The sequence below is a fragment of the Barbus barbus genome, assembly GCF_936440315.1.
Source record: "Barbus barbus genome assembly, chromosome: 36".
NCBI classification, from domain to species: Eukaryota; Metazoa; Chordata; class Actinopteri; order Cypriniformes; family Cyprinidae; genus Barbus; species Barbus barbus.
In genome coordinates, this window is record NC_136714.1 from 21,464,105 (window position 1) to 21,476,986 (window position 12,882).

A 12,882-nucleotide genomic window follows, 5' to 3' on the forward strand; every position below is an offset into this window, starting at 1 on the left:
GTCCAACCGCACAACTGAATACAGAATCAAATGAGTAGAGACCAAATCGTTCCACACGTTATCACCCTGACGAAGTAATATATACACACATGCACTACTGTGAACGTGTTTGGTCAAGGAAAAGGCGAGTTGAGTCGCCGCTTCTCTCCGCTCTGTGGAGTTGTTGTGGCGCGCGCTTTCACAGTGACACTCACTCACGCGCTGTGAGAGAAAGAGACCCGAGCCTGATTGGTTTTCGTGGTTTGATCTATACGAGGTATGCAAAGTGCATTAAACACGATGTTTCCTTTCCTACAAGACCCTTGTGGGTGGTAACTTCATCATGCTGTCATACTGTCATTCTTCATAGTCCTTGCAGTTACAATAAAAGTTAAGATAGATGAGCCAGCACACTATCATAAATAACCAGGCTAAATAAATAAAACTGAAATAATGTAAATAAAATAAAAATATATAACAGCAAAGAAAACAGCCTACAAAAATAAATAAATAAATACATACATAAATAAAAGCAGTATAACTGTTTAAATAACTATAATAATATACTGTTTATTTTTAAAAAACAATTTATTTTAATTTCTTTGTGTGTGTGTGTGTGTGTGTGTGTGTGTGAGAGAGAGAGAGAGAGAGAGAGAGAGAGAGAGAGAGAGAACAAAGAATAAATAAAATAGGAATAAAGGAAAAATAAAATAAGAAGAAAAATAACAATAAAAAACCTATAAATCTATTAAATAGATCAATGAAACAATTATTTAATAAATAAATAAATTAATTAATTAATAAGTATACTTACCACTGGTAATATACAATAATATTATTAAAAAAATATAAAGAAAATATATAATAATGAAATAAAATAAAAATATAAAATAGGCTAATTGGCCTAAATAGCAACTGACATAAATAGTTAGGCAAATTTTTAGGTGAATATGTGTGAGAAGAGATTTTTTTTTACTTGTTAAGTTAAACCTTAACCTATAAGTCTTTTGAGATGATCGTGCAGATCATCTATAATCTTTTTTTAATTACATTACAAGAAAACATAGGCTATTTTTTTAAAACCTTAAAGGGACTATGTATCTGACATTTACAGCAAAAGTCTGCATGAGGAATGATATTTCATCCGGGAATTTAGTTCGAATTATTATTCTATCTTCTTCATTCTTAGTAAGCCCAGTTTGAAATATACGCAGACGGTACAATGGCTGATGTAAACGCACGTGTGAATAAGGAAGTGAGGGACCTGATGGGTACCGTGAGGTGAGGTTGTGTGGTTTCTCACGTACCGCCGAAACATCCTGCTTCACCTCAGGGCCACATGAAGATAAATGTATGTAATCAGCAAACCAGAGGCTGAGGTCCACCCACCAAGGACTTCATTAAAGCACACAGCACACACTGCAATGACATTTCTTAATGTTTTGGATTTAATACATAAGCCCAAGATTTTTTTGTGGCCCTTCAGTAAATCAAATCCCAGCCTCCATGCTCACCTTTTAACTACAGCCTTGTTTATGCAGAAAGCCTTCAGCACAAATATAGACACTTACCTCAGAGTACCAGACCAGACACAATCTGTGTGAAAATGAAAGGTTATTTTAGTAGGAGGAGGAAGTTCTTGAGTACTGTTTAAATAGACATTTTCTGCTGGCTCACGTATTTCTTTCCACAAGAGAAGGGGTAGTTTAGATTCATTTTTTCCCTTTTCTGATTCTTCCCATAAGTGCTTTGCAGCACTTCCAGGAAAGGTTGGATTAAAAAAAAAAATAAAGAAACGAGAAATTTAGATTACCATCCGTTGTACAGTTTGATACTCATGTGCCCTTGGATTAATTTAAAAGAGTGGTGTGTGCTATTGAGCTCTAACTCATGTATGTATAAAAAGTATCTTGGATTTTGGATCCATTTTGGATCTATAAGAACAAACCTGCTCAAGCCAAGCAGAAATTAATTTATGTACCGTAAAAGTAATTGCTTACAGGTGCCAGGAATGACCCCAAGGACCAAGAAGAGATCAATTTATCAATATTTCAGTGTTTAAATAAACGAGTGATATTAGGGAAGAAAATAGATTGAGAGGGGTGTAACAACCAGTGTTAATTTATTATTATTTATTAGTAATTTAAATTAGCTTTTTAATATATATTTTCAGTTCAGTTAATTTGATTTGATTAATTTTTAAATATATATATATATACATACAGTGCCTTGCGAAAGTATTCATACCGCTTAATTTTTTTCACGTTTTATGTTGCTGCCTTATGTTAAACTGCTTTAAATGACTTTTTTCCACATCGATCTACACTCCATACACTATAATGGTAAAGCAAAAAAAATAAAAATCTTTGCAAATTTATTAAAAATAAAAAAATTATTCCATTGCATAAGTACTCATACCCTTATCTGGGACAGTTGGAATTTAGCTCAGGAGCATTCATAGTGCTTGTAGGTGTTACTAGACTTTGAGTGAAGGTAACCTGTGGCAAATTCAATTGCCATCCCAAAAGTAAAGTGTGCTGGTAGCAGCCTCATGCTATGGGGCTGTTTTTCAGCAGCAGGGACTGAGAGACTCATCAGAATAGAAGAAAAGCTCAATGCACCAAAATATTGAGATAGCCTTAATGAAAACCCAGTCCAGAGCATTCAGAACCTCAGACTGAGCAGAAGGTTTACCTTTCAACAGGACAATGACCCTATGCACACAGCAAGAGTGGCTTATACACAACGCTGTAAATATCTTTGAGTGGCCCAGCCACAGCCTGAGCTTGAACCCAATCAAATATTTCTGGAGAAACCTGAAAATGTGCATCTGCCCCCATCCAACCTGAAAGAGCTTGAGAGGTGAAGAGGTGAGGAGACAAATGGCAGATAATTGACAAATGTTGATGAGCAAAGCTTGTCGCATCAAACAAAAAAGACTTGAGGCTGTAAAGGTACTTCAGCTAAATATTTAGTTGAATACTTGTGCAATGTACTTATTTGAGTTTTTTTATTTTTACTAAATTTACGAATCTGTGACAGTTCTCTTTTTGCTTTGTCAATATGGTGTATGGAGTGTAGATTGATGTGGGGAAAAAGGTCATTTAAAGCAGTTTAACATAAGGCAGCAACATAAAATGTGAAAAAAAATGAAGGGGTATGAATACATTTGCAAGGCACTGTATGTACACATGTATATATGTATATATATATATACACACATATATCTTTAGCTTTAATATATTTTTATTTCAGTTTTAATATTTTAAAATAATTTTATTTCAGTTAGTAGCCAAGGCACATTTCTTTAAGTTGAAGCTTTTCACCTATTAATATTTTATTTTCAGTTTAAGTACAAATAATAACACCGGTTACAACAAATATTTCAGTCATTATGAAAGAATAAAACCCATTCACATAAAAACAACACACTTGACAATATCAGACTGTATTTGTGCACACGAATATTGTTCTCACAAAACCTTGCTTACAGTAAACCTTGCTTTATTTTTTTTCAAAATCCTCCCTTTAACATGTCGTACAATGCTCTAGGAATCTTTCTTTGTGATACAAAAAAAGTATATGTAGTGTCAAAAAGGAATTCCAGGATTTATACAAATATGAGTTATGGCAAGTTGTAAAGGAAAGCACAGTATGACATGATTTGGTTCAAATCAAAATATTAATATTAAACTCTACACGATTAGGTCACAACCCACATCTCACAAGAAGATCCAAACAAAAATACTCCTTGTCACTACTGACCTTTTCTAGGTAATTCAATGTCAGCGTCAATGACATTTCCACATATAAACAAACCAATACACCACAGAGGACTGTCAAAAAAAATCAATCATTTAAAACACGACAGAGCTCTCTGCAGCTTAAATGGAATAAATTATAGTTTTGTAATAAACATGACGTGCCCTTGTCATAAAATTCACTTTGAACTGCTGTGATTAGCGGAATAATTTTTCTGCAACCCACTTGATCCCTTCAAAGATGTCTCAAATTAACAAAACAAATATATTAAAACAGCAGTGCATTGAAGACAGCAGAGCAAGTTTATCTAAAACATTGATTGTGCTATTGGCTTTTCCTTTTCCAAGTAAGGCTTCGGTTTTGTGTGCGGAGGCTTATCTTTGACAGACGGACAGTATATAATGGGAGAGGTACAATGCATGATTTAACCATGAGCTGTCAGTGCGGATGGATTGTAGTCGTCTTATTTCACATTTGATATCATTGAATACACATTCAGCCTATTTTATTTGTGCTTTTACACCCATAAGACAGACTCAATCTGAATCAGCAAGCTTCCAGGACCCAGCTGGCTTTAGATGTCAAATAAGGATTAGTAGTGCATAGACAAAAAGGACTGAAATGCTGAAAAATATCCTGTATAACAGAAAACAAGCAGCCATGCATTTCATTTGTGCTGATATTTCAAACAGAAAAAAAATCCTGCAGCATTTTCAGTGATGGAAGATCAGCTGGAGTGAGCATTGAGGAAAAAAAACATGTCTGGTCAAACAGATTCATTATAAAATTACATATTAGATTCATAATTAGCTTTCGATTAGTGTATGTAAATTAAAAACATTTTGATATCAACAAAACTAAGCTGAATGAAAGCATGCTAAAAATTGTATTACCTTCAGGATATCAAAGATGTAGATGAGTTTGTTTCTTCATCAGAACAGATTTGGAGAAATTTACCATCACATCACTTGTTCACCAATGAATTCTGTGCAGTGAATGGGTGCCGTCAGAATGAGAGTCCAAACAGCTGGTAGAAACATCACAGTAATCCACAAGTAATCCTTCAATTAACATCTTGTGAAGAGAAAACAATGCATGTTTGTAAGAAACAAACCCATTCTGACGGCACCCATTCACTGTAGAGTATCCATTGGTGAGCGAATGATTTAATGCTAAATTTCTCGAGATCTTTTCTGATGAACAGACAAACTCATATACATCTTGGATGGCCTGAGGGTGAGTAAACTGCCAGCAAACTTTTATTTTAAGGTGAACTATTCCTTTAAGGAGCCCTGTCTTTTTTATTAGATTTAAAAAAAAAAAAAAATCAAACGAGACAGATTTAAGCTTATTCAGGCAAAAGAAAACACAAAAATGCCATTTTTAAGGGCGAAGCCTGTTGTGGCATCACTCTTTGGAATAAATACTGAAAAACTAGGACCAATACTGGCATACAGAGGGCATCCTTATGACAAAACTATAAAACAAGGCAACTTTCAAAGGCAATGGTATTCAGAGATACACATTTTTGTTGCTCAGTTGGCACAATACACTTTAAATAGTGTCGCAATGTTCTTAAAAGTAGTTGGTGGCTCATGACCCCAATGACTTCCCACTTCTCTTCAAAAGCACCGTTGTTCAGAGAAGCTTAGTAGGTTCTGGCCTGTTTCAGCACCTATACAAGATTCTGGGGAAACACTGGAGGAAACAGTAAGTTGTGTGGGTAAGTCCCCCATTCGCAGCTAAGGCATCTGGGAAATTTGTAGCATCTTGGCCGCAGCAAGGAAGGTGAACCGACTGCAGCCGTTCAAGATTCTCAGGTCTCAAAATACTTATAGATGGCCGTCACGTAGGTCATGACACTCTGCCAGTCGGGTCTTTCTGTGTGCACCATTTCACCAATGTCCTGTCAGACAGAGAGAATGAGTCAGATGTGGGAAGGCAAGAAAAAAAGATGTTTGTGTCAACCTGCTGTTTTTTTTTCTGAATTTCATTAGGAAAGATAAAAAGGCATGGATAAAACATGCCTCCTCTGACAGGAAAGTTATTAAAATGCATAAAAAAAAAAAAAAGAAGCTCAGCAATAATGTATTTATTTGATTAAAATACAGTAAAAACAGTAAATGTGAAATATAAAAATTTAAATGATCTGTTTTCTATTTGAATTGATTTTTAAATCAAATGTATTCTTGTTCTGGCAAAGCTGAATTTGTATCACATGATCCTTCAGAATTCATTCTAATATGCTGATTTATTATTATCATCAGCAGTTGTGTTGCTTCATATTTTTATGGAAACTGTGATGCATTTTTTCCAGGATTCTTCGATGAACAAACTGCTCAACCGAACTGCATTTATTTGAAATCGACATCTTTTGTGACATTATAAATGTCTTTATTGTCACCTGATTAATTTAATGCATTTAATACTTGAATGAAAGTAGTAATTTTTAATAAGGTTCTGAGGCACTGAAATACAATGTACAGTGGGTACGGAAAGTATTCAGACCCCCTTAAATTTTTCACTCTTTGTTATATTGCAGCCATTTGCTAAAATCATTCATTTTTTTTCCCTCATTAAATGTACACACAGCACCCCATATTGACAGAAAAACACAGAAATGTTGACATTTTTGCAGATTTATTAAAAAAGAAAAACTGAAATCACATGGTCCTAAGTATTCAGACCCTTTGCTCAGTATTTAGTAGAAGCACCCTTTTGATCTAATACAGCCATGAGTCTTTTTGGGAAAGATGCAACAAGTTTTTCACACCTGGATTTGGGGATCCTCTGCCATTCCTCCTTGCAGATCCTCTCCAGTTCTGTCAGGTTGGATGGTAAACGTTGGTGGACAGCCATTTTTAGGTCTCTCCGGAGATGCTCAATTGGGTTTAAGTCAGGGCTCTGGCTGGGCCATTCAAGAACAGTCACGGAGTTGTTGTGAAGCCACTCCTTCGTTATTTTAGCTGTGTGCTTAGGGTCATTGTCTTGTTGGAAGGTAAACCTTCGGCCCAGTCTGAGTACTCTGGAGAAGGTTTTCGTCCAGGATATCCCTGTACTTGGCCGCATTCATCTTTCCCTCGATTGCAACCAGTCGTCCTGTCCCTGCAGCTGAAAAACACCCCCACAGCATGATGCTGCCACCACCATGCTTCACTGTTGGGACTGTATTGGACAGGTGATGAGCAGTGCCTGGTTTTCTCCACACATACCGCTTAGAATTAAGGCCAAAAAGTTCTATCTTGGTCTCATCAAACCAGAGAATCTTCAGGTGTTTTTTAGCAAACTCCATGCGGGCTTTCATGTGTCTTGCACTGAGGAGAGGCTTCCGTCGAGCCACTCTGCCATAAAGCCCCGACTGGTGGAGGGCTGCAGTGATGGTTGACTTTCTACAACTTTCTCCCATCTCCCGACTGCATCTCTGGAGCTCAGCCACAGTGATCTTTGGGTTCTTCTTTACCTCTCTCACCAAGGCTCTTCTCCCCCGATAGCTCAGTTTGGCCGGACGGCCAGCTCTAAGAAGGGTTCTGGTCGTCCCAAACGTCATCCATTTAAGGATTATGGAGGCCACTGTGCTCTTAGGAACCTTAAGTGCAGCAGAATTTTTTTTGTAACCTTGGCCAGATCTGTGCCTTGCCACAATTCTGTCTCTGAGCTCTTCAGGCAGTTCCTTTGACCTCATGATTCTCATTTGCTCTGACATGCACTGTGAGCTGTAAGGTCTTATATAGACAGGTGTGTGGCTTTCCTAATCAAGTCCAGTCAGTATAATCAAACACAGCTGGACTCAAATGATGGTGTAGAACCATCTCAAGGATGATCCGAAGAAATGGACAGCACCTGAGTTAAATATATGAGTGTCACAGCAAAGGGTCTGAATACTTAGGACCATGTGATATTTCAGTTTTTCTTTTTTAATAAATCTGCAAAAATGTAAATTCTGTGTTTTTCTGTCAATATGGGGTGCTGTGTGTACATTCATGAGGAAAAAAATGAACTTAAATGATTTTAGCAAATGGCTGCAATATAACAGAGTGAAAAATTTAAGGGGGTCTGAATACTTTCCGTACCCACTGTATATATTAATTAGCTGTGATGTTCATATTAAACTCACCAGTGTCGATTTAATTCCCACACTTTCTGCTGCTTGGAAGGCCAAAGTGAAATTTCGCCTCTGCAAAACACAAGCAAGAAGAACTGATGTTAATAAATGAATGGAATTATATGCAAGTCTTGTCTAAAATGTTTTATTGTGCCAACTGATATATACTAACTGATCAGTGAATTCAGGTAAACTGGGCCAAATTTTCACAGTCAAATTAAAAATTGTCCAATTTACCTGAATTCCCTCTGTTTGTGCCTTGTGTGTGTTGAGAGTACAGACCTTGTCCTGGTTGTTGAGTTCGTGGTAGGGGATGTGTGCCGGCAGATAGGTGTGAAGTATGGCACAGAAAGCGAGCCCATCATTCCAGCTGCTGCTGAAGTTGGTGATGTCAATGTTCTGTGTGCGTGTGGAGGAGGAGAAAAAAAGATCAATAATTGCAATTTCAGTAGATGAACTGAGGGAATTGGGTTGGTGATTCAGAGAGACTGATGAAGCATTGAATCTTTCCGTGTCCCTGTGACATTATGGTTGTAGTTAAGAGCCACAGCTGTAAATCTTGACAGAAATAATGTCTTTTTTCAGTGTTTACACAAACGTTGGAAACATTGCTTTTCATTTATGCATGCCTATCTTATTTGGAGATACTTAAAGTGTATGTTGACCAAAAACCTTATCTTGCCACATACGTTACATTACATGCAAGCATTACATTGTTTGCTTAGTAAATATTTTGCCTATTTAGTGCTTTCAGCCACAGATAAGGTCATTTTAATGAGCATGAACACAATACAATATTTAGCAAATTTCTGCTCATAATCAGCACTGAAAATGTGAAAATAAATGTCAGATTCTGTGTAGACATGCATATATTAAAATGTGGGTCAGAAATTATTTGTAAGTAACAATTGTTTAAAAAAAGAACTTTTACAATAAGCTCTCCATTACCTAGAACTCGATGGATGAGATGTATTCTGGGTACACTGTTGCGCAACCAACTATTTTCTCACGCACTTCCACAAAATGTGATTGAATTGAACTTTAATGCTGTTCTGAGAGCAGTGGTCACCTACTTTTTCATATTCGCTTACAGACAGTCTCGCCTCGTGCTGAAGTGTTTGTTCAACAGCCTTGCTTATCTGTATCAGCGTACTTCACACATGCTTCAATCCATACACGGAAGTAGCCATCCGACTCAATGCGGGCCATTTATGGTTTTATTGTGACCAGGAAAGAGGGTTTGTGTTCATTAATGCCAACGAACGCCCTCCTTCTCAGATCTACAGCTCTCACGTCGCATTTGCACATATGCACTACCATTCAAAAGTGTGGGGTCAGTATGATTATTTTTAAACAAATTAATACTTTTATTCATCAAGGATGAATTAAAAGCAATAGTAAATACTTTATACTGTTACAAAAATATATTTCAGTTAAATGCTGTTCTTCAAAAGAATCCTGGAAAAAAGTATCATGGTTTCCACAAAAAAAATATTATATATTATTATTTATTATTATTATATATATAAAGCTGTTTTTGACGTTGATAATAAGAAGAAATGTTTCTTGAGCACAAAATCAGCATGTTAGAATGATTTCTGATGGATCAAGTGACAGTTCACCCAAAAATTCTGTCATTAATTACTCACTCTCATGCCGTTACAAACCCGTAAGACCTTCGTTCATCTTCCGAACACAAATCAAGATATTTTTGATAAAATCCGAGAGCTCTCTGTCCCTGCATAGACAGCAACGCAACTGACAGGTTTAAGGCCCAGAAAGGTAGTAAGGACATCATCAAAATAGTCCATGCGACATCAGTGGTTCAACCTTAATTTTATGAAGCTACAAGAATACTTTGTGTACAAAGAAAACAAAAATAAAGACTTTATTCAACAATTTCTTCACTTTTGTGTCAGTCTTTGATGTGCGTTCACAAGAATACATGAGAGTGCGTCGTGGAACAAGCATCGAAAACTGACATGCTATTTTTGTTTTCTTTGCACACAAAAAGTATTCTCTTAGCTTCATAAATATAAGGTCGAACCACTGATGTCACATGGACTATTTTATTGATGTCCTTTCTAGGCCTTGAACATGGTAGTTGCTGTCTATGCAGAGTCAGACTCAGAAAGCTCTTGGATCTTATCAAAAATATCTTAAGATGAACGAAGGTCTTGCGTGTTTGGAACGACATGAGAGTGAGTAATTAATGACAGAATTTTCATTTTTGGGTGAACGAACCCTTTAAGACTGTAATGATGCTGAAAATTCAGCTTTCCATTGCAGAAATAAATCAAATAGAGAACCGTTATTTTAAATTGTAATAATATTTCACAAAATTACTGTCAACCAAAAAAATGCTACCTTGATGAACATAAGAGACTTTTTTACAGATCCAACATTTTTGATCACAAGTAGATTAGATTAGATTAGATTAGATTCAACTTTATTGTCATTTATGCAGAGTACAAGTACAGAGCTAATGAAATGCAGTTAGCATCTAACCAGAAGTGCAAGAATATAGTGTTTTATATACATATAAGTGCAGAGTAAGTGAAGATATATAGGTGCAATTAGATTATAATAGAGTTGCAAGAGGCACAGTAACCGATAGCTATGCTAGCAAGGATCATTATCTAGTGCTTTTTTGTATTATATCAGTTTTTTTCCCTAAGATTTGCTTTCTTTGTTATACCTGCAATCCAGAATGAAATATGCAGGCTGTATGGTGGCAATTTACTGGAAGTGATATTTGTTCACCCATTCTTCTGATTTATATTCAAAAGTTTCCAAAAGAAACAAAAGCACTCTTTCAGATTACGCTAATCACCGACTTCCTCTAGCAAAGAAGATTTGAAAGAAAGAGTAACAGCCTTATCAGATGTGGTAGGCCAGTGTAAACGTGCAAAGGCGTAAATTGGCAGAGCTTTGTGGCAACCCACAGACAGTGGAGTGGAAGGAAGTGATGAGCTGATCAGAGTGGGCCACAGCAGCAGGGGATGGAGAGGCAGCAACAGACCCAGGTCTGTGGAGCACCAAAGTGGTCTCACACTGATAATGATGCCCTGTTTTTCATCAAGAGATCTGGGCTAGAACACAGACCACTGACTGTGGCAGTGCTTTTTGTAGTAAGTGTCCCCAAAAAGCATTAGTGTAATTTAGCCACACTATAATGTCATTGTAATTATGTAACAAAATATCAACCCAAGCGGCAAATGTTTTGAACAAAAAAAAAACAAGAGGCACGAATGTGGTAATTTACCATAAAAGTAAAAAAAACGTTTGTTAACATTAGTTGTATTAGGTATCACGACAATTACCACTATGAAATGTACCTTTACCACATTTATTAATCAGGTTAATATTTGTTTAAAAGCTACTGTTGTTTATGAATAATCTATGCTGGTTCATTAGAAATTAAGGTTGATTTATACAATTTTAAAATTGTTCACTACCATTAAAAAGTGTTGGGTCAGTAAGACTTTTTTTTAAATAAAGAAATTCATTTTATTCAACAAAGACACTTTAAATAAATTAATCAAAATTTACAGTAAATGTCTTCACTATCACTTTTGATTAATGTGAATTTAAAATGTTTCCCTGAATCTTATTATAACAAAAAAAAAAGAAGTTTTTTTTTTTTACTTTCTATTCATTAAGCATTCTGAAAATAATATATACAATCACAGATTCCACAAAAATAATAAGCAGCAAACTTTTTTCAGCATGATAATAATAAAAAAATATTTCTTGAGATGAATGATAATGATTTCTAAAGGATCGTGTGGAGTAGTGGCTTTTGAAAAATCAGCTTTGTCATCACAACAATAAATTACATTTGAAAATAAATAACCATTAGGCCACGGGGAAGTCGTGGCCTAATGGTTAGAGAGTCGGACTCGTAATCGAAAGGTTGCGGGTTCGAGTCTCGGGCCGGCAGGGATTGTAGGTGGGGGGAGTGAATGTCCAGCGCTCTCTCCACCCTCAATACCACGACTGAGGTGCCCTTGAGCAAGGCACCGAACCCCCAATTGCTCCCCGGGCGCCGCAGCATAAATGGCTGCCCACTGCTCCGGGTGTGTGTTCACGGTGTGTGTGTGTGTGTGCATTTGTTCACTACTCACTGCTGTGTGTGTGCACTTGGATGGGTTAAACGCAGAGCACCAATTTCGAGTATGGGTCACCATACTTGACAATACGTCACAACGACTTTTTTTTTTTAAATAGTTTATTATATTAAATATTTCACAATATTGCCATTTTATTGTATTTTTATCAAATAAACGCAGCCTTGGTGAGCATGAGAAACTTATTGATTCCAAACAAATTAAATAATTTTTTTTTAAAGGGGTCATATAATACGATTTCACCTTTTTAACTTTTGTTAGTGTGTAATGTAGCTATGTGAGCATAAACAACATCTGCAAAGTTACGAAGCTCAAAGTTCATTGCAAAGAGAGTAATTGTCTTTTACCGAATGACCATAGCATTGCCTACAGCGAACGGCTGGTAAGGGACTACAACAAAATAACTCTAGGTTAGTGACCTCATAAACCCAGATAAACCCCGCCCCTGGGAACATGCAATGAAGGGGACAAGGTCATTCTGCGCTGCTTTAGAGAAGAGGAAGAAAACTAGGGGTGCACGTAAAAATCTATTCATATACTGTTTGACGTTTAGACGCGCACTAGAGGCGGTTTAGCCAATCACAACACACTGGGCCAGCTAACCAATCAGAGCCCATCGTGTATTTCTGAGGGAGGGCCTTCACAGAACCAGGATATCAACTGGCTGTTTTTATGCTAGCTGAAAAAGCAGTGTACAATACAGGTAAAATATGTGAAAAATAATACATATTTTTAAAAACGAAGCATGAACACATGTTGCTGTGCACCCCATAAACACAATCAAGCCTTCGAAAACATCCATTAGACCACCCCTTTAAGACAAAATGGCCATGAAATAAAATAAATAAATCAGACACAACTACACCTCTGCTTACTTCCTAATCACCTGTGTGAACTTGAGAGGAACTG

The 12,882-nt window shown here is 36.5% G+C and overlaps 1 protein-coding gene across 3 annotated transcripts in view; it reads right to left on the minus strand.

Annotated features, from left to right (window-relative positions):
* Nucleotides 1–3,294: 3,294 nt before the first annotated feature.
* The window catches only part of LOC306856270 (cytospin-A-like), a 31,696-nt gene continuing 22,108 nt past the window's right edge, over nucleotides 3,295–12,882 (minus strand). For all 3 annotated transcript variants that reach the window (XM_079395431.1, XM_079395432.1, XM_079395430.1), the window contains exons 14-16: nucleotides 8,126–8,242; nucleotides 7,856–7,915; nucleotides 3,295–5,647 (exon numbers count right to left, since the gene is read on the minus strand). In XM_079395431.1, the coding sequence (XP_079251557.1) occupies nucleotides 5,558–5,647; nucleotides 7,856–7,915; nucleotides 8,126–8,242 (267 nt within the window). In that variant the 3' untranslated portion in view covers nucleotides 3,295–5,557. The remainder of the gene's footprint in view (nucleotides 5,648–7,855; nucleotides 7,916–8,125; nucleotides 8,243–12,882) is intronic.